General features: G+C 34.7%; 1 protein-coding gene across 1 annotated transcript in view; it reads right to left on the bottom strand.

Annotated features, from left to right (window-relative positions):
- Positions 1-23,897, bottom strand: part of mthl1 (adhesion G-protein coupled receptor methuselah-like 1) — a 188,043-nt gene that overhangs the window by 108,142 nt on the left and 56,004 nt on the right. Inside the window, exon 4 of the mRNA XM_018501985.1 lies at positions 8,787-8,865. Within this exon, the coding sequence (XP_018357487.1) occupies positions 8,787-8,865 (79 nt within the window). The remainder of the gene's footprint in view (positions 1-8,786; positions 8,866-23,897) is intronic.

Below are 23,897 nucleotides of genomic sequence, written 5' to 3'. Positions count from 1 at the left end.
ATTATAATTATTAAGTACTGTTAACAAAATTATTTTAGTCTATCTTATAGTTTTGACGGAAAAAATGTCCCTTATTTTTGCCTAGAAAACAACGTATTCTAAGGTCATCAAAATCGAAGAGGGACACTTCCACAAGTTTCCTTATTAATCTAGAAACATCTACATATTTTATTCTTTTAATCCATACATTAAAAATACTTCAATCATGTATGCGATATTTATTTACCGAACACTTTGGCCGAACAAAAATGAATCCCAAAGGCGCAAAGCTACACGATCAAAGTCTCGATCAATGCAGATCGTTTTTCAGTCTACTTCTGTTCCATTCGCAAATTAAGCAGTGGTATCATAAAGGGAAGGCTTGTTGTCGGAGAGATCGAGACCTTGTTGCCGATAGAATAATTTCCAGTCACTCGGAATCGAATGTCTGTACGCGCGATTTCGCTTTACCGTTGAATTCGATAGCTCTCAAGGTGGGTCGGGGTTACATGGACTCCCGTCCATGGCCCTAAATTAGCTTAACCGCTCGACTTCGTACTTCGGAACTCGGCCTGGCAGGAACTTCTTCGTCGGATCCTCGAGACTGCGGCCACCGCCGTCGCAACAAGATATCTCGCTGACCGTCGCGTTTGCGGTCGTGGCCGTCGGTTTGCCATGTTTCCCGCATTTGCCTGTGACTGCAGTGGCCACGGATCTCACGCGAGTATCTCGCCGTACTCGAGCCGAATTCGGTGTATTCCGGACGAGCGAGTCCGCTCTTAGGTTTGTTGATTTTCGAGCACTGACCCGAGGGATCTCAAATACCAAGCTTATAGCACTCGGCCGCGTCTGCCGATGACTACGATCGTTCGAGTTACACGCGCCGATGTACTTCGACGTTTGGAATGTCCGGTAATAGAGAATAAAACTAAGTGCTTGTAAAACGATAAAATAGCTTTTTTTATAAACATTTTATATCTTTTATATGTGTTTATTTAGAGAGAAAATAAAGTTTTTATGTAAATACGTCCCCAAAATTTATTTCATTAAAATTGTATTTCTTTTAATCCAATCATAACTAAAAAAAAATCTGGACATGTTATATATAGACAGTCTTTTAACATCTTATTTAATTTTATCGATACTGACAATGGTGTATTCCAATGATTTTTACATTATTCGACAATTATGTTCAGTGATTTTTATTATATTAATAATGTAACCGTATCCACGTGCGAATTATGTTCAGATAACCGTCATGCGAATTTGTTTTTTGAGGTCGCTGTGAAATTTTAATCATTATACTATCATCCAGCCTTGTAACTGGTGAGAACGACTCTCTAATGGCGTAAGGGTTACTGCACGGAGAGAATTTTCTTTTGAAATTTACCCTGAAAATATGGTGATTGTGGTACAATACAATATTTAAAAAATTTTTACCATGCACTTCAGTAAAATTGATCAAACTTATTTTATACTTTATTGTAGTTTTGTTAATGAATGAGAGAGATTTATATTAAAATTCTTCGAAATACAATGTTGTCCCACGGCTATCATATTTTCAGGGTAAATTCTAAGAAAAAATTCTCTGTGTGCACAACGATTATGACCAAATCATGCCAATTTTGTTAACATCGTAAGTTTACGTCTTGAATTTCATGAATCTTGACTGTTCATCGTATGTTTTTACTGAAGAAGGCTAGAAAACTAGCCGAAACGTGTAGAAATCTCATTTTATTTATGTAAGATAAAGCTTTTTGAAGAGCATTACGCACCGATCACTGTGCTAATTTCCAATTGCCCGTTTGTCCTTTATTTACTTTTATAACTCAAAAAATTATTTTAAAATAAAATTATCGTATGAAGGTACATGCAAATAACGTATGTACTAATATAGCGTTTAGAAGCACCTATAGCGAATTCGATTGGTAACAACACTAGTACGTATTGGTGCATACTAAAGTCACTGTACATGATTTAATCTATAAGTATAAAAGTGAAATACAAACATTTGAATTATAATAAATATATATTTTAGAAAAACAGCACAATAAGGTTTATTAAAAATTTCACGGTTTATTATCCGTTTCTACATTTATATTAAACACACGTCTTTACATTAATTTGTGCACGACGATTTTAACGTGCAACACCGAGTGCGTCCAACCAAGTTCGCTATTAGAAACAATATCTTACAGTTTTCTCAGTAAATGGCTCCCAAGAGAAATTATTCGTGCAATGAGAAGATTAATGACTCGCGACAAGCTAAAGTTACATGAGTTATAACTTTGCATGAATGTGATCGACTGTGAAAGAAGAAGCTCCCTCGCGGGACGGACCAGTTGGATACATTGCAGTTACAAGAAGGCCATTGTGTCTTACGAAATTTGACGAGTACTCACTCACAGAGACCCAGTTTCGGATATTTGGGTCACGTTTCTCTTGGCAACGACATCGACGTTCGAATAAGTCGTCAATAGACGAGAATCTATTTATAGCTAATCGATTATGAGACTCGAACGCATTCCTTTAGGAACAATAAGAGATCGAAAAAAACAAAAGGCTATGAAAAGGAGATAAATCTCGTTGTTGAGGAAGAGCAAGAATATTCGACCAAGTGGAAATTCGTCAAGCTCCAAGGCTCATCGATGCGGAATTTGGAAGAAAATTAGTGGAAGACTCGAGGAAAAAAATTTGGTGACTCTGGAGAACGAGGGAAGAAAGATAATGAGTTACTTTCGAGAGAAGGGAAGGGAGATTAATCGACTATCATTATGACACGGACGCTATAAGGCCGGTATGCTTAATCATGGTACTTAATCTCATCACAGTCACTTTTTAGTAAATTAACTATTTTAATTGTAGCGTTTTGTGTAGTTTTGTTTGATAAGGAAAAAGTAATAAATGGAATATTAATAAATTACACTATCACTTAGGGAATGAGGTATAGTTTTTCAAGAGAAAATATATATTTCTCTCTCTCTCTCTCTCTCTCTCTCTCTCTCTCTCTTCGGTGCAATTTACTAAAGTACAAGTTATATGCGTATATTTATTATCTGCATAAAATTTTTAATTAAAAATATTCATTAGAGTAAAGTCGTCAAGATAGTAACGATGTCGTCGTTAAGATCATTTTAATCATTCGCATCACGCACTCGGCTCGGTTGTGGTCAAAGAAATCGAGGCGGTTGGTTATCGAGAGCGAGATAAACGAAGTTAATGAGCTGGGTCCTTCTGGGAGAACAGAAGAAACCTTAACGAACTGTCCTTTAATACACTCTGCAAAACACTCGACCGCTTCACGCAGGACGATACATGCTGGCTCTGTTTTGCTTTACACTGACTGACTCGACTATTGTTTCGCAGGGAGCCTTTGTGATTAGTTTCCTCATTGCTGACAATGACTGATTGTATTGCTCGAATTAAAGATGAATTCGTTCTTCCAACAGATTATCATTAAAGCATCAAGACAAGTTTTAATAACTGGTATATCGATTCTCGATTAGCGTCTTTAAAAGCGGCTTCTTCTCATAAATCGTTGCTCATGAATTTTCTTGGCTATCTCTTTTGCTGTCCTCAAATCGCGAGAATTTTCAACTTTAATTGTACGTTCCGATGATTGATATTGTTGCAGAGTATTGTGTCTACTACTCTCTAAATCTGAATCAGTGGATAGTTACTAATTACCCGCAGTGGCATACTTGGCACTAGATAATCAGTGAAGTACAACTAAAAAAAAAAAAGAATGTTTGAGCCGAGGGGATAACCACTTAATGTAATCGTGGGACAGAATCCTCGAAATCATTATAAAATTTATATAAAATCTCTATATATAATCCGATAATTATATATGCAACCACGAGAAATCATTGTACAATATTAAATAAAATCGTATATTTTACCAAATTACTTCATAGTAGTGAAAAAAATTATTTGTAATCAGATGAAATCGTGTAATCTGTGAGACAATGTTTCGGCTAGTGGTTACCCCCTTGGTTTGAGCATTATATAATTAAAACATTGATATTTGTACATTAATTTCAATCTTCCAATACCATATTCATTGAATTTATGCACTAAAACAAGGTTAGTTAGATCACATAATAAAGATTAGATAGGTTAGGGATCTCACATTTCATTCACTGATTACCAGTGGTATACTTGGTACTGATATCAGTGACTATCCACTGATTCAGATTTAGAGAGTACATTTACTCGCACGTTATGTAAACGCAGAGCATTTTTGTCAGAGAACAAACGACAAAGGCCTGTCGAGCGGGTTGACTTTGTGAAAAATCCGTGCGCAGGTTCAGCACAGGCAGATGCTGGGCAGCAGCCAGAATGTAAATTCGTTTAGAGAAGAAACGCTAAATGCGCGCCGAGGTCACGCAGCGGTGCAAGCGATTGTAGTAACCGTGGGAAGCTGCTTGGATGTTAGGTAATTGAACAGTTTCTCGGAAAATAGAGGCGCGAGAACGCGTAGGGTATCGAGAGTACGAGAAGAAGACGAAGAAAGAAAGAGGAAAAGTGAGAGAGAAAGAAAGGCGGAAAAACGTAAGTACGGGAAAATGCATGTGATGCGACCTTCGCGTGCAATTAAATGTAACGGTGATGGCATCGAGTTTCCATTGGTGGTATAATGTTGCAAGCACTACTAATTGGCGCAACGGGAGGTGGCGTCGAATACCACGGTTGCTTCTGTCACGAAAGCCTAACGCAAGAAAATTACATAGATCGGAATTAGTTGGTTTGATTCAATTTACCGCACTCGATGTTTGTATCCAACAAACGTATTTGCAAGCGAATATTGTTGGCTGTATATATATCCAAAACAATAGGGTGCGTTCATTAGGGGACGGACTTCTATAGAACGTTCCCACTTGATACAATTAAATCATTTAGATGGTAGCGTGGTATTGCTGGTCGGTCTCGAATATTGTATCACTCAACAGTAATCAAAATTTCAATAGAAACAATAGGCGTTTTTGTAAGGCAAAGTTGTATTGATAAAATGTAAATTGAAATAAAGTGTAAATTGATAAAATGTCAAAAAATATTCTTTTATAGAAAAATATGTTTTAAAGATATTTTTTAAATTGTGTTATGTTTCATCTCATTTTGCAGCATAATTACTTTTTTATCGGTCGTTTATTATCTCTCTTTTAAAAGTTAAAGATATTCTTTGGATTTAAATTATTCAACACGAAATCGAAAATGTGTTATTATATTTTCGACATATCCACACGTTTGCGAACTTTCCCGTCCAAAATTTATGCATATGAGGATTAGCGGCATTCACTTCGCTGAGCAATAACATCTCGTATAGCACAACGCGTTAATCCGGTGATGAGCGAAGCGATAGGCGAACATCGCCGACAGTAACGAGTCGACAGACCGTAAGAAAAAAAGAGATCATCGGCAATGCAACAGTAGTGGTCAGTGCAACGACCGTGTAGAAATACGCGCGCGCATGCAGCCGCAAATGACATCAGGATAATTTTCCAGCTCGAAAATCACGGGGCACACGAGCCAGCCACCGTGAACGCGCAACGTGCCGCTGACACTTCAACAAGTGGATACACGCGCACGTGTCGCCGACAGTTTTGACGTGTGTGCGTTTGCATGCGTGAGTATATGCCGCGCGCGCGCGCGCGAGAGAGAGAGAGAGAGAGAGAGAGATGTGAAATAAAAGTGTGAACGACGTGAGAGTGCAAGTTCATCGAACCGCATTGGTCATGATAAGTCAGGGTCGTTGATACAAATGCTTACCGCGGCTTACCGCGGGCGTTTTAATATTCCAGTTGTTTCCGATGTGCGAAAAATTGCGGATATCGTTACCCACGGCCAGTTTACCGTATCAATATTACGCGAATTTGTTTCTGTTACGGGTAAATTAACATGGTGCATTACGAGAACAAATCTCGTGTTACGTCACAATTGGAGTCGAAACGTCGCACTGCGTCGATTTGTATTATGTCCAAAAATCGGTCTAGCGTAATTAAATGTTGAAAATATGGTAAATATCTATCTCGTGCAAATGTTGTTTAATTACAGCGGCAAAAAATGGCACTTTTGAAAATTTATCCAGTTTAAACGCACACATGGGAAATATTATAAAACCAACAACAATAAACTTTTGATAATGGAAAAAAAACTTATTTTTTATGTATTAATTAATGAATTGAAAATTTTAATAAAACAGAGACTATGACATATCCTATTAAAATTTTATCTTTCCTAACTTATTGAATTATTATATGGAAAAATAGAAAAAGCCATTATATAATATTATATACAATTTAATATTCAGATACGAAGTTGAAAATGTATTCTTGAAAGCGTTTTACAATGCATCGCAAACACCTCGATGGAGTCGCAATGCTTCGCGATAGCTAATTAGAAGAATCGATAGTAATTATCGATGCTCTGATTGGCTGATGCGAAGCATTACGACTGACAAGATATTTGCAACTCATTGTAGAATGCACTATAATCTCCAATTCTTTTTCTTTTTAATATTTTTACATTTGACGGCAAAATAAGAGTATAAAAATCTCTACTTTTTATTTAAAAATATTACTAAATTTTTCAAACGTTTCAACTCTTTAAATTAAAAAAACATTAATACAGAACCGATTTCATTCATAACTTGATTTAATGGCATAAAATATAAAAGTTAAAATATAAAAATCAATATAAAAGTGAATCACAAATTTTTCTGAATTCTAACATCGCTTATGATCGCATAAGCCAAATTGTTATCGATTTATCTTGTATCGGGTTTCATAAATCGACACGTCGAGCTGCAAGTGTAGATAATTATGTGTGGCGAGATGCAGACGGTGGATAACTTCTCGATCGAGAAGACGTGATGAAAATAACGCGCAAAGAAACACGATGAGGAAAGGGAGGATAAACGAAAAAGAAATAAAACAGAAAAGAGAGTGGAACCACGAGTACCGGCAGCGAGACGAGGAAGAGACCCGTTATGGTGACCGTGTTGCATCGCATTAACCAGTCGACCGAGTGATCCTGATCCAATCTCTCGTGCATTCGGTTCCCCCAACGAGCAAAGCTTTCATCGCGACAGCAATCTATTGTACTTGCTAGTAATCAGAGTACTTATGTATCTTTCAATTATAAATCATGATGCGTACAAATCACATTTTTAAGGCTCATTTATAGCTCATTTTATTAAAAGATTTAATATTGAATAAAAATTACTGAGTAGTTACATAAGATCTATATATTGGAAAAAATTCTAAATTTAAGTAATATTTTCTTGAACAATATACTAAGTAATTAAATAAACATTTCTTTACTGCAAATAAATATTTATTTAAAAAAGAAAGTAATATTTAAATCAATTAATATGTTTACATTTAGTAAATATTTATTTGCAATAAGAAATATTACTTAGATTTACTTAGAAATTTTTTTCAGTATATGAAATGTGTATACAGAGTAACATAAATATATAATTTTTCATTCTTACATTAAAATCCACGGTTATTAAATCTTAAAATGCTATTTACATACTTAAATCTCTTGCAATTCATATAAAATAATTTATTGAATAAATATTGATTCATTACTCTTCAGCAGTTTGCGGAAAATGCTTTTTATTCTTAATCCACTAATTGCCTGTGGTCTTCATTTGTGAATTTTATCAAATTTTTATTTTTGATATCAATAATCATTTATTCATCATTCAATTAAAACTTTTTCAAATAAAAAGTAAAAATTTGGTAGTTAATGGGTTAATTTGTTATAAAAGCTGATATATTTTTGTGTCTAGAAATATTCTGCGGAAATATCGGTCAGAACATTTTATTATGTAAATCATAAGAATGATTTTATTTTGTGTAGTCTGCTTTAATCCGAGTGATTATGCGATCATAAACGAGAATATAATTGCGTTTGTGATTTGTACGTTCTCTTGCGCGACCCAATATTTTTCATAATTACGTATGGATGAACGGACTTTAATTAGCTACAACGAGCCGTAGGCAAGGAACGTATAGGATTTCTCTGAAATTTAGTTAAATTATAATAATCATCTGCTTGCGTACGGACGATTTATCCGCATTGTATAATTATTTCGGACTATAATGAAGCGACATATTAATTAGAATTTATTTCACCATTATCGAACATCGATATTCGCCGGGATAATTAGGCATTTTGTTGTTCTAGAAAAGCGATGTTAACTAAACCAAATCAATAAATCCATGTTCTATTTATTTACGAGGTAAATATCCATCGCGTATCTCATTTTTTTGCTAAACTTTCAGTTGTGGTTTACTTCAATCTCCCGATAATTCAGAATTCCCTTCAAATCGTATATATATAGGAATTGGCTATCGTCTCTACACGTAGAGACTGCTTCGCTTTACTTAACAATACATGCGTCAGTGACCTGTACGGCATTCTATTACGCAACAGATCGACGACTGGAATGTCTGTACTGTTCCAAAGCATTTTTCCCTTTGTTTTTTTAAACATTTTTATCGATAACATCGCGAGGTATAACAGCATTCCGCAAATTCCGATTATTCTTCGACGGCAGTGGCGCAATTTTACGACCCTCCAAAGCATCACTCTCAAAGTTTTAGATATTCGTGATACGAAGTCAGAGACCTCTCTGGCTACCTGCCTGACGATCTTTCACAACTTTGTAACGCAGTCTTTATCAAATAACGGTCGCGCGTAAGTACATCGTAAGTAATACATTTTAAGTCATGCTTGAAAACACAATTATCTCCTGGAAACAGAGCAATGAAAACGGGAAATGAATCACGACTCACCTGAACGTCCACCAGATGTTGAAGCACATCGTATTCAGCCAGAAGAAAGCAGCCAGGAAGAAAAAGTGTGCCATGATCGCTGAAACATAACAAATCTCGTTAGTTTTACAAATATTTAAAGAGGTTTAAGAAAGATTTAAGTTTCTTCTTTATGTAAGAATATTATGTGAGACGTCAAATATTTTATTTTTACAATTTAAATAATTTTAATTATTAAACATTGGTTTAAAAAAAATCAAGTTAAGGTGGTTGTATCGCACAGGAGCGGCCTGTGGTTTTATAATTTATATTTGCCTGGTTATCCACCATTTTCTTCGGTTTAGGAGAGATTCGTATTATATTTATCTATAGTCCTTTAATTTTTGAGTGAATTTCTAAATACCGTTTTTGCGCTATAATTGAAAATGTACTGTCGCTTCTTGTCTAGCACACATGTTAAAAGTATTAACTTCAAATGCGATCATCTTTTGAACATGCCTGGTTACCTCCCCTCTCAAAATGATACGTATGTATAGAAAATATCATCTTTAAATAGTAAATAAAAAGCTTCAAACACATCTTTAAAAAAGTCATTTTGCGATACAACTACCTTAACAGTTGATTGTTTGAAATTTTTTTGTTTCAGTCGGATATTTTAATTATAGCAGTGTATGCAAATTTTCACTCACAAGTTTAATAGCGAATTACTTTTCATGCTGTGTGTGTGTGTGTGTGTGATTCTTCTTTAATAATTTATCACAATTCTTAACATATTCTAGACATTTTGTAACGGGTAAACTCGTCGAACAAAGACGCCGTCGGTTTTCAGAACTTCGATGCGTTCGTAAAAGATTCATAAACCGTGGAGAAGGTTTCGAAGGTAGGACACGCAAAAGCAAAGGGTCGGACAAAACTTCAGGGAGAGACAGCTTTTGTGAGAATCTGCTTGGAAAGTCGCCGAGAGGGTGCGCGACTGGTGGTGTCTTATAAATTTTTTAAAATCGCCCGCATTCATCCTTAGAATCTGCGCGCGTCTCCTAATGAAGGCGAAAATTACATAGAGAGATTATCTTCGCCGTATTAAATCATTTTACTTCGTAACAACGCCATTCAACACATATTTCACAAAAAACATAAATTAAGAGCATAAATAGTAATCAACGATTATTAGTAACAATATACTCAACGGATATTTACAGCTATAAATTTTATTTCAAATAAATTTAATGAAAATCCAATAAAAATAAATATTGAACGAAAATAACAGAATGCATAAAAGTTATACATATAATTATTATTTATAATAATAAAAAGAATTATTAACTCTTTCGTAAAAAAAATCGATATCTAATTATTTTTACCAATATATATATAAACAACAAAATTTTCTATTCATTCTTTCTCAACTCTCTGTTACTTATTAATTTCGAATAGCCTTTTAACTTTCATCGTTTCTTTAACATTCGAAAATATACGGAATTACAAAATCATGATAGTGGTGGAAAGATCAGATGGCAAGAAGAATGAAATATCGTTTCAATATTTGTGCGGCTCGCGTATTGATAAATTTTTAATAGCGTTGCGTGCGCTTGGCCCTTAGAATACAGAACAATGAGCGCAGAACGGAAGCCATGGTGAGAGAATGCGAACATTAATTTCTAAAAACGCAATCGACAACCATACATAACGATGGTAATAACGAATGTGCTGGCTTGCGCTCAGACCTTGTCAAACATTCCTTTGCAAATAGGTACTTCATTTTTAATAAGCACGGATGAATGTGCGACTGAATGTATGTCATCTGCACGACGCGACGAGACGAAATGTATGTTGCAATTAAAACAAAGGCGACCATCGATCGTCAATTATCTATTAATGATCAAAACGTTACTGTTCAAATACGATCTTTCAAAGTTTAATTACACACGCGGAGGACATTTCACAAAATGTAAAATATTCGCGATAAACCTTGGTTATAATAAAATATCCTATACGTAAAACAATACGCATAGTATAAATGTTTTTATTTCGCTGGTTTTGTGTTCGCCAAAATTTTAAAATCACGTACAAACATGTACATCTATCATTAATTACGTAAATATGTTTTTTCATGGATATTCTGTCATGCACAAATTTAATTTCACACAATTTGTATAATTATAGATGTCTGGCAAGAAACGCATCAATAATGGCTGTTCTATAATATGCTTTTTGGTTCCTGTTTCTTGCTTTTTGTGTCTTGCCCTTTTGTCCCTTTATGCGCTGTTTTACCGACAATGGTGTTTTTGTCGCGTGTTTCTTGTCTCTTCAAAAGTTCGTCAACTTTTATCTCAGGAAACGATGAAACATCGCGTGGTACGGTGCGATATGGTTATGGTGACATTTACGGTACAAGCACAAAGTGTGACATAATAAAAAAAATAGGATGTCGGACAAAGAAAATGAAAATCAGGTGGATGAAGCTTTTGGCGAATTGCTAGCCAATTTTGTGCGACAAAATCCTTGTCTTTACGACAAAAAATGCAAAGAATATAAAGACAAGAAGTTTGCTGCCGATATCTGGAGCTCTATCGCAAGTGCCTGCAATATGTCAGGTAGATAAATAAAGATTTTAAATTTTAAGATAAAAGTATAAATTAATTTGTACATATGCTTACTTTTTATGGATGGTCGTATAATTTTAGATTTAGATTAGATTAGGATTTCTTTGGTAATTCAGAAAAAACAAATTGTACATAACGTGTTTCTCGGCTTCGTGCGACAAGAATACAAGAAACGAGAAAACAAACAGCAAAAAGCAAGAAACAGGAAACAAAAAGCACATTGTAGAACAGCCATAAGACATCGATAAGAAAAGACAAGCGACATTAAACCTCCTCGTGATAAAATATCAACTAATAGCGAGATTTATCGACACTTTCTATTCCTCAATATGCATATATTGCAACGTAATAGTACATACTCGACGTACGAAGGTATAATGCATGCAAGACCTATTAGACTAAGTTCCTTGCGTTCACTCCGTTACATGTGCTATGAATTACACACCTCGTTCGCACCTCGGGACGGGCAATTAGAAGTCCTTGCGCATAAAAATATGAATAACGGCAGCGAGTGACTCATCGCGTGACTATCGCTTAATCGAGTCTCTATTCAATCGCAATTATCCTAACGGAAATGATAAAAATTTTGTGGACGGAAAGATAAATCGCAGTGCAAACATGTCTGACTGCGTGCCGCAGGTTCAATTAACTTTTACTTTGTACACACACGTCGACACGGGCGGCATATATATAACGCGAAAATTCATATCGCTAATGGAGAGAGCAACCAGGGGCGGTGATGCAGAATCGCGATTTTAAAGATCGATTATAGTGGATTTGTCGCTGGCGATTTGCAATGTCAAGACAGCTGTACACAGGAAAATACATACCGTATATAAATAATAGTTAATTACTTGTTTCAAGTATATAATTTTAAAAATTCATATATCCGCAAATCTATCATAAAAAATTATCATAAGCATCAAATTTAGGATTTAAAATATATTCTGAATCCTAGTAAGTTTACTACTTCAATTAAGACTATCGAGTCAAAACAAATTCTCTTTGTTTATTATATTATATAAAATCGTTTCTTCAATAAATTTTATAATATTTTCCAAAAGAAAATAAATTCTTGTTTTAAGTACACATTAATGATTTTCTCAATATATAATATATTATAAGAATATTTTAAGGTTATTGTAAAAAAATATTCTTTGTTAAAAATAACCGTTATTTAAAAGAAAGGAAGTAAATTGAGTAGGTAATAATATTTCTTAGCAATAGAATGATATTTTTCTAGATTCACAGTTATCATTTAGAACGAAGAAGTTACGCATCTCAAATAGAGAAACAAAATTAAAAATATTTATTTATTTAATAAGAACCTTAATTTGCCAATGATTACAATTAATTTGTGGATTATAGAAATGTTTCTAATAAAAGCGATTTAATAAAATTTGTAATATTTATGACATTCTCTAAACATGTTAGGAAACGACTATTTTATTATGAGAAAACCCGTTTAACGAGACACGTATCCTCGTACGCGTGTACATAAACTTGTATTTGGCTAAATCCCAGGAAAATTACTTTCGTCGGCAGTTGAATGGTGTAAGTAAAACGCAATGTACATTCGGCAAAACGTGGACTAACGACCTGCAGTTACAGGACCATCTCCGACGACGCCCGAAGTCACGGGCGAAGTGAGATTAACGCGTACGTTACACGGCGGTGAAATCGTCAAATAATTCTTCGCCGGGAGGCTTCCACGGGACGGCAGCCGCCGGCATTTATCGCGCGGCCTAGAAATAATTAAATTTCCAAAACTAATTACGACTCGTTGCAATTATAACTCGAGCGACATTCATCCGTGAATCGCCACACTATCATCCACCCTCGTCGACCGGCGCCCAGCACCGGGGGAGGCTGGAGGGCTTGCAGGCGAAATGGGGGCGAACCGTTACGGTGTCTCACCCCACGACGACTGCCACCCTTCATCGACAAAATCCACCCGGCAACGTGTTTCGGACGGCGGAGGCGGATCGTGTTTGCGCGGTGTGTTTTCCATTTTCCACGCCCGGTAGAATCCACCGTGTGCAGCAATGGTCCTTTTGTTGGAATTAGTACCGGGAGTCAAGAGAGAAAGAGACAAAGAAAGAAAGAGAGAGAGAAAGATGGGAATATAGCGCGGGGGATGTTTTCAAGTACCATGCGCGCTGCTTGTTTTCTCATTCATCATGATTTATACGAGTCGTGAACAGCGATGCGAAGACACGAGGAGGAGAGCTAGATAAAAACATGATCTTGTGTTAGCAGATAGAAAGATATTCGCTTCCGGAAAAGTATTCTTTATGCCGCGTGTCAAGAACGTATTATTTTCGTGAAGAAGTGTAACATGTCCTAAAAGTCAAGAGAAGTTACGTCGGAGCGAAGTATACTGTTACTTCTTAGGTATAAGCGAGAAATGTATATCATACCAATAAATATATACTAGTATAGAATATACTTGTACAGGAGACTAATAACCATATAATAACAGTTAATTAATCAATAATATACTAATAGAATTACATTAACTGTATTAGAGTTAATTTTTGATTAAATTACAATTGAATTACGATTGAATTATTACATGCTAAACATGCAAACTTTACCCGATAAATAACTTTAATGTGATTTGTCGAGTGATCAAAATTGTGATCTTATTCAATAAAAGCATTATACTACATATATACACTTCCAAGAATTTCCAAAAAGATTTTTCACAGCAATATAAAATATAATATATTATCAATTGTCTTTTTAAACTATACAAAAATACAGAAAATCAATTGTTACTTTAATAACGTACATCAGTCTGATATAAAGAGGTGCTAAGATAAGTTTCCTGTTTCTGATTTTGGTCTTTTTAAACAGAAGTATTCAGGGCAAACGAATGAATGTTTACATCCGCAATTGAATACTCCCTATAGACCAAGCCTATTTCCCAGTTCGTAAGTTTTACGACGAAGAACCTTTCGTTAAGATTGGCTTTTAGACGCGAAGAGCACATTGAGACAGAGAGCTCTGAAAGAGGAGGAAGAAGAAAAGGAGAGAAGGGCGTGCGAAGCAGCTGGGGTTAATTTAAGTCACGTTGTACAGAGTCGAAGGAACTAGTGCTGCGGCGTTTACGTGTACGACCCTATGGCGCCACCAGGGGTGAGTGTCAAGGGTTGAAACGTCAGCCAGCTAAGGACGCCTCGATTTGCATGGGAGGAGGGTTTCGGAATTAGATTGCACGGGTTGACCCATCGTTTATCTTTTTCTTTCCCAGAGAGTACATCTAATTGCCCTGAGGGATGACACTCCCCTTGTTGAGCACGTGCGTGCTAACGTTATTGCTGCGCCGCACTTCGTCGGCAGTAACGCGATATGAAAGAGTAAATGTATATTTATTTCAATTGAAAAGCCCGCTTATAATTAAATGTCAGTACGGTACGAGTAGGCCCAAATATTTGTTCGTTTACATTTCAATGAGAAAATTTTAATAAGGACTTGTTTGAACTTCTCTCCCAACATAAAATAAATTTAAAAAGCGACGAATTTTATATAAAAATGTACGATACCAACAACAACTGTAAGCAACTAACGTCACCATAAAATAATTACAAATATAATTCTTTGCTGTAATTCGATAAGTTTAATTTTTTTAAAATACAATATTTATTTAAACTTTTCGCGCATGTTTCCGTGAATGAATATAAGTGTAACAGAAAGATAGTGAAGATCACAGAAATGAATGATGCGTTTAAGGGAGTTAAAGAACCTGAAGAGGAACTTCTATCCTTTTTTTCTTCTTTTTCCTTTATCTCTTCTTCATTCAAATGTATACCGTACAAAGAATGTTAATGCGCCGCGTCGCTCATTTAAGTTAAACACAATAAAACGGTACGGCATTATCGCTCGAAATAATTGGATCGCAGTGGCTTTATTACACTGCCTTGATTTCAACTGGAATCGGACTCGACGCGTGTTGTGGACCTCCCTGGACTTTCGGTAGAACCGCACGCGACATTACGCGCTTAATGAATTACGAAAGTTGGCGACAGCCTCGTGGAGCGAGCGATCGGTCAACAAGGAAACTAAATGTTTCAACTTGTTCGCGAAAATTTGCTCACAGCTGCAAAACACGGATTGCAAGAGGCGGATAAACCTATCTAAAAAGTATACAATATATTAATGCCAAGAAAATACACCCAGAGAAAGGTTCTTTCGATTCAAAGAAATGTTTCTTTGTTATATATACGGTTAAAGAAAACATTTCTTTGATTTCAACATCATTTCTTTGATTTAAACATTATTTTTTGAAATTAAATAAAAGAATTAATTTGATTTAAAAAAAATTATATCCAAATCGTAGAAATAACGTTCAAATAAAAGAAATTTGTTCTTTAACCGTATAGCAAAGAACATTTCTTTAAATTGAAGAAACTTTTCTTTGTGCGTAATGTCATATAAATATCCTATTTCGATCAGTTCTACGAGACTTCATCGTCTAGATTCCGCATCATTCGTCTTGAAAGTTTCATCAAAATGTAATCGATCAATTGCTTTACTTAATTTTATTACTTCAAGATTCTTTTTTACTTCTTTACTATTATATTTCAACACGAAACAATTTCGTTGAAATATCTAAAAATTTAGCTAGATACTGATCCGAAAATAATATTGTTGGTCTATCAAAATATTTTTGAAAAACTCAAACATGAGCCAAGCTGTAAAAAATGTTGATATTCTAGTCATCAATTTGAGTGTCTTACATAATTATTTTGATAGTTCAACAAAATTTATTTCAGATCTAGTTAAATTTTTAAGTAGGCACTTTAGCAAAATCGTTCTTTACATGAAAGTTTATAAAAATAGAGAGAAAAATTGTTGAATATTTACGTAATCAAAACTACGTAAATACTCGAAGCGTCATTTTTGTCAAACTACATCATTGATTACAATCGCTATCTGCAAGATGGGTAACTCTAATCTTTTTATCTCTGTGAAAAAGAGAGAACGTATCTAGTGATTTACGCGGCGCCATCGGGGAGGTTTTGTTGGAACGCAATGTAACGCTGATAATTTCGCGGGAGTAATGCCAGTAGCCGTTCGCGCCAAAAACCATTTCTGAACGAAGAGGAATTATACGTCGGACTGTCGAGAAAGCAGCGACGACAGATGAGAGGCTGATAAATAGTTATGAAGAACGAGGATGGAAAACGCATGAGGCACGAGGACAAATTAAACGAGGGAAAAGAGAATGTAAAATACGCGAAGTTTTACGATTCGCGATATTTCATCTCGCAATATGTTGCAATAATGCTTACTAAATACGGCAAATTAAACTGGACCTGCTCATTGAATCTTATAAAAGAACGGAGAGGTTGAAAATAATTCATTTCTGCGATAAATATTGGATAACGTACTCGATATCATATCTACGTGTGTGCATACAACAAATACGTATATAGTAGGAATAAACAGAATTGTTACAACAATGTATGTTTCTGAAAATAATAATAATAATGCCATAATTTCTACATCAAATGGATTTCTCTTGTTTAAAATTGATGAAAAATTATATTTTTAGGTTATTTGCATACAGATTTGGCGTATAGATTTTTTAATTTTCTTATTTGTTTTCCTTGAAGAAAATGCAAAATTTTATACAAAATATTTATTCATATCTTTCTATGGAAAACTTATAGCGAATTCGATTGGACACGCTAGTACGTACTAGTGCACATTAAAGCCGTTGTACAATGATTTAATCTGTGTAAAAATAAAATGTAAATATTTTAAATATAAAATACAGATTTTACTTAACAACACAATAAAATGTACTGAGGGGATTTTATAATTCAATCCGTTTTTATATTTATATTAAGCATATTTTTTTATGTTAATTCATGTACAATGGTTTTAATGTGCACCAGTGCATACTGAGTGTATCCAATCAAACTCGCTATGAATTTTTATGGATAGTGGAAAGAATATATTTTATGAACTTAACGATTTCTCTTAATTTACGATACACAATTATAGCTCTGTTAGTCCACGTCGAATTGTCGGGTCAGAAACCGGCGACGACAGGCGAGAGACTGATAAATAGTCATCGAAAATTGCGGGAGGGTCGGAAAACGAAACGGCGGGCTCGACGAACGAGCGAAAAGGGGGAATTTAGAATACATACAGTTGCGTATGATCTATGACACGCGATATCGGCGCGGACGATTCGTTATAACATTAATAATTATCATCGATTCGGCCGCATGCAACCGTGGCCCCGCCTACGACGCGATACGACGCGATACGACGCGTATAAAATTCGACCGGTGGAATGACTACCGTTTCGAAATATCGCACAATCGTGAATCGTCGCTAAGCATAGTATTCATACGTAAACCGATTTAATCAAGCACGCAATAAAACTGACGTATCGCGCGCGCGCGTCGGATACGGAAATGCATGGCTAGCATAAATCCGGCACGGTAAGTGCAAATGTGACTATTCGCGTACGCGCTGGAAAAAATGACACGCATAATTGCGATTAAAATTTTATGGACCGACGAATGACGTAATCACGACGTGCGTAAATAACGCGGAAAAATTATATAACGCGATTCGTTGAAATAGTGATAATATGTTAATTGATATGGAAATAAGATCTATGAATACCTACTTTATTTTTTAAAAAAAAACAAGATACGAAAAGAAGATTATATTACATGTTAATTAATTCTAAGATTATAGTATAAATCAGATAAATTTATAGTAATTAATATTCTACATGGAATATTATTATGCATTTTATAAGATATATATTTCTAACGAATAAAATATTATAATTAATTTTAGGAGAAACGAGACATGACGGAGATAATATGTAGTAAGTATATAGCACGTTAAATCGTGAAATTTTATACTCTGTAATAATAGTAATGCAACATATAAAAATTATACTTCTTATAATCTAGAAATTAAATGGGTTACAAAAATCAGAAATATATTTACGTATTCTATAAAATATTTCTAATGGATAGTATACCTTAATTAATTTTAATAAAAACGAGACATTAAATTTTATTATTGAATTTTATATTCCGTAATAATAATACTGTAATATGTCAAAATTATATTTATTAATCCAAAATAAATGAATTACAGAGTAGATAAATTTAAACCAGAAAAATCTGTAACGATTAGTATTTCATGTGTCACTTTATTATATACGAATATTAAACTTTATAAGACATTTTCAACGAACATAATATCTCAATTAATTGTAATAGAAACACGACATGGAGATAATAATTGGACGTTAAATTTTATCGTTGAATTTTATATTCCCTAATACTACAGCAATATATGAGAATTATATTCATCCAGAAATTGGATTACCAAAGAAGAATGAGAAAAAATAAATTTAGGTCAGAAAAGTCCGTAGTAATTAATATTTTATGTGTCACGTTATTTTGTGAGACATTTCTAATGAATAAAACGTGTGGATGAAAGTAACTATTCGAAACTAGTGAATTGCACGCTGTGTGGAGCAATGTTCTTACGGTCAAGATTTAATCGACCTGTCCTATTTTTTTCTCTTTCACGCCAAGACTGAACGGGTAACAAAGTAGTCGTTATCTTTGCAGGCAACGAGACGCAACGCGGGTTGTTGCGCCGAAGGAATGTGCTTTAAAAGTACGTGCAGAATGGCGCGCGTTCTATGCGATCTCAGCGAAAACAAACGGTAGTTCTACATACACATCGTATTATTTGTACACCTCGACTCGCCCTAATTTGCAAAGAGAATGGTATTTGCTTTCGCTTGTAAGTAACGCGCCTGCGTTACAACAACTACGAAGATAACTGGACAATAAAGGTGGCGATGGACCGTGCTTTTCCGCCTGGAACACCCGTCAGGCACGCTGCATTGTTAGTCAATCGTTGTTCGTGAGATGGAGATACGCAAATGTCGAGTAATTTCGGTGCCCGTCGATGTTTGGTTTCCATGAACCTCGGTAGACACGTTCTTGCAATTCCGTGTTGGAATCAGCGAAATAACGCGTAAATTATTATACACCCATCCCAAAGAAACATTACAACTTTGATCATAAATATAAAGCATGCATATAAATTAATTGCATTTTCTTGAAAAAGGTAATAATAAAAACCAAAAAGAAATAAAATATTAAAATTATAATATAAAAACACATATGTATTATTTTTCGATAAAACCGTTTAAATTAAATTTATTTTTTGTTAGAGATATAAAATGTTTACGTCATTTTGTGGGTGCTTTATAAGGTAATTGTCTTAGTGACCGGACATATATCTATGTCTGGTCAGTTTGATTACAGTACAATGTACGATTATTACATAAATATTTTAATCTGTATGATCTAGCTATTTTAAAGTATCTCAACATAACCATTCTTTTCTGTGCACACTGAGAGAAAAATGTTTTGTATTTGTAACTATAATTACCATATTTTTTTATGGTTGTCCCAAAATTCAACTATAAAATTATAGTCACTTGAATCATTATTATGGTAATTTCAACTATTTTATGATTATAATAACTATAATTATAGTCATTTTAAATTGCCAACTATATACATATAGTTATATACTGTTATTATTATAGCAGTAATAACATAATTATAGTAATATATAATTATAGTTATAAATACAGAACATTTTTCTCTCAGTGCACTTACACAAAAAAATTTATTAATATTATTAATCTCTCAAATGTTTTTAAACTTACTATTATAATTTAATTGTAATTTTTAAATATAACTAAATTATAATATTGTAATAAAAAGAGCATTTGAGATTAATAATAATAAATTATATGTGTAAGTGTCCGAACATAGGTACATGTCCGGTCATTGGGACGTTTACCTTACTTATGACCAAGTATTAATCCAAAAAATTGTTCTACATAAATACGACTCAATTCTGAAATATATATAATTCTTCCTATAACACCTTAATTTAATTACAGATTTCGTTATAGCCATCACGTACGTTATATAAAATTTATTGATGAAATTAAGAATCCCATTATGCGGTCCATTTTCCGAGAGCATTCTCGACTCCCGATCCGCACGAAGTAGACGGTGCTCGCGTGTAGCGCTAATGAAACTCTGTGGTGAATCAGCTCTGGTAGCGCGTTTAAATATATCCCGACTGTCCCCGCGTGTCGCTTCCGTGGAACATACGCGCGTATATTAAGACCGCCCAGTACGAATTCGCGACACAATACTTGGGTCGACAAATCGGCTGGCATGGGACGTCGTCAGCGGTGAAGTACTGAATTAGACATTTTTATTCCCGCCCGTATCCCGAAGAGAGCGGATCCCGTCCTGCGCAATGTTGGGAAGACTTTTTACGATGGGTAACATAATCAAAACAGTAGGGAACTGAATTGCGCGGTCCGCCACTTCCGATTATACTTCAGGAAATTAATTCTCCATCGAGAAATGGTTAACTTGTTCGTTTTGTAGAATTATTTGTTGGAAGTTAATTTGGTTATTCAAACACTCGTATTTATGCATTTACATTTAAGGAAATTTAATGGTAATTAAAAAAATTACTTCGAATTGTTTTATCTCGTGCAAGATTATCATCACACTTTTTTATATACACAATATGTTAAATTTATAATAAGAAAATGAGAGTTGAATCCTTCTTTATATTCAAAAGAGAGAGATCGTAAAGTTTTAAATAACCCACTTTATATAGATTAACGGATTAAGATCAGATTAGAAATGGATAATTTATTGCGAGCACTGTGTCTCCGAGTTATGTTTATTAAGACTAATAATAATAATTTTTTATTTGCGATTCTTTTTTCCCGCTCTAATTCGTCTATTTTAGTTCCACTCGAAATCGCTCGCTTATTTTCTTGACCTATTCGTCCTCATTACCGTCTGTCATCGTTGCGTCGAAACTTTCGTCGTCCTTTCTGTTTCCACGCGCACGTGGATACAATCGGTGAATTGAACGAGCAAAATTCTGTTATATTTAGACGTAACGAGCGGAGGCCAATCAGAGCGTGGAAAGTGAAACGACAAGAAGAAAGAGACAGAACGGACACGAGTACAAATCGATTGAACGATGGAGAGACTCGTGGCTGCTACTCGAGGCATCTCCACTTATATGGCGTCTCGTTGGAACATTGCGCGGTACGCAAGGGCCCACAATGTGTCTCGAGTGTTGCTGAAATTGCTGGCGAATGACGTCGACGGAGTTGGCTGGCAACTGGAGTAGCCCGGCTTGTGTCGACCAAGCTTCAAACCCTTCGCTAAACGGCCGCGTGACGAATTACCTGGGAAATAACCACCCAACCAGCTCTCCTTCTCCTCTTCCTACACCAACGACGAGCTGACATTCCGTAATTAATTTTCGGGACAGCGAGAATTTCGATCCTCTTCCTTTTTCTCTCGCGCGAGATTGCAACGAACGAGGAACGGTCGGGGCCTCGTTGTAGATTGGCCTTCCTACAACCTGCGAGGAATTAACGGACGCGCCCATTCCGTCGACACGACCCGTTGTTGCGGAAAAAGAAGGGTGAACAAACGACGGTGACTCCCGAGACGTCAATTAGCGAGCGTCCTAAAAAATTCATATCGGAAACTTACGGCGCTTGGGGACGAAACTTACGGTGCTTGTGAAGCATTTCTCTGGTTTTTACCAAGTGTAGTGGGAAAATTAAAACACGATGAGGGAATTGCGGTTTGGTGGGTGCGCATGATTTTTTAACGCAAGCGTTGAGCAGATGTTTCTTAGTCTTCGACTACAGTGGTAAAATTAAATAAATCTGCTGTTAAAGCGAATGTTTTACAATGTAGAGGAAGGTCACCGATACTGACATATCACTTTGTTTTTAGACAATATTTCTTAAACAAAAGATAAAAATACAACTTCAAAAACATAAATACAAAGTAAAAAGTGTCTTCTATCAGATAGTATAAGCAATTTTTATAATACTGTTTGCAATTTTGCAATAATTAAGTTTTTCGTAAGTTTTGCAAAAATGAGCGTCTGACAAAATGGGCTCCAAAACTGACATAGTAGGCAATAATATCAACATTCCTATTTTATAAATAAAGATATATCCTATTCTGTAAAGAAAGCTAATTTATGAAACTATAAACATTTAAAATGACATAATATTATCAATAATACAGTCACTATTATTTTAAATACGCAATTTGCAAAAGAACACCGTAAGAATTTTCTTTTCGGATTCATAGAATTGGTTTTTAGCTGATTTGATATAGAAATAAGCCACAAATATATGAATTATGAGTTTGTACCTCTTTAATTAGCTAAACAGATCACGATTTTATTAGTATTAATAAAGTGCAATAGCTAGTTTCTGAGAAATAAGGGGGTGTCACACACTTTAGGAGACCTATGTCAGTATCAGCGACTTTCCTCTAATAAAATAGTATTATACTGTATTATGTTTTTAATATATTGTTAAAAAAATATTATTCTTTACAACATAACGTAACTAAAAACATTATAATTCTAGAAATATTATATAATTAGCGATTAAGCTGGATCTTTAGTGCTTAAATATATATAATTTCAGAATTTATTTATATATATCTAATCCTGCAAACTGCGCGCCGAATTTAATTTTCAGTCTTGAAACGCAATTCTAATAGAACTAGAGTAGTAATATCACAAATTAAATAGACAAGCAATTTAATAATATTGATGCTCATAGGCACCTAAGAAGGATATTCATAATCTGATGCTAATAAGCTTTACTATAGGGTTTAAGATGCTTATTAGCATCAGATTATCCTTCTATCAGATTATGAATATCCTTCTTTATCTTCCAAGATGCTTATGAGCATCAACAACATTAAATTGCTCGTCTATTTAATTTGTGTTATTACCACTCTGGTTCTATTAAGATTGCGTTTCAAGACTGAAAATTAAATTCGACGCGCAGGATTGTATTATGTACATAAATTCATACTACATTATTTAAACATTTAAGATCCAACTTGATCGTTTAAGGCTGTCATTTCCTAGTTATCACGTTACGATCTTAATAGAGACTTTGTTTAATATTGTTTATATGTATAATTAAATTTGCCTGCTAGAGATATTGATTTTATTTTATTTTTCTTTATTATACCTTATTACTTTGGCTCTACGACTTTTTAAAAATAGGAGTTCAGATTTACAGCACTTTCTCTCTCTTTCATCATAAAAATCCTAAAATTAAATATTATTTTATAGGTTCTTTTTAAAATATTTGAAATAATTTTAAATATTTCTCGAACTAATAATAAATGTCATATACATTAATGTGGCTACAAATAGTACCTAACGTGACAAGTACAAAAATGTGCGACGAGTGATTGGTGACTTCATCGGAGTAGTTGACAGAAGAAAGCGCGTTTTTATACACCTCCATTTAGCTAAGAATAGCTATGGAAGTTCTATAACAGGACGATAAGTTAGTTGCGAAGAACACCGCCAACTCCGAGAACAATCAACAGCGGAGAGGAAGAAACACCACATCGAGCGG

Source organism: Trachymyrmex cornetzi, unplaced genomic scaffold (genome assembly GCF_001594075.2).
Source record: "Trachymyrmex cornetzi isolate Tcor2-1 unplaced genomic scaffold, Tcor1.1 scaffold1462, whole genome shotgun sequence".
Taxonomy (NCBI): Eukaryota; Metazoa; Arthropoda; class Insecta; order Hymenoptera; family Formicidae; genus Trachymyrmex; species Trachymyrmex cornetzi.
Note: the sequence above shows the minus strand (reverse complement) of the source record. Positions and strands in the feature narration are given on the sequence as shown.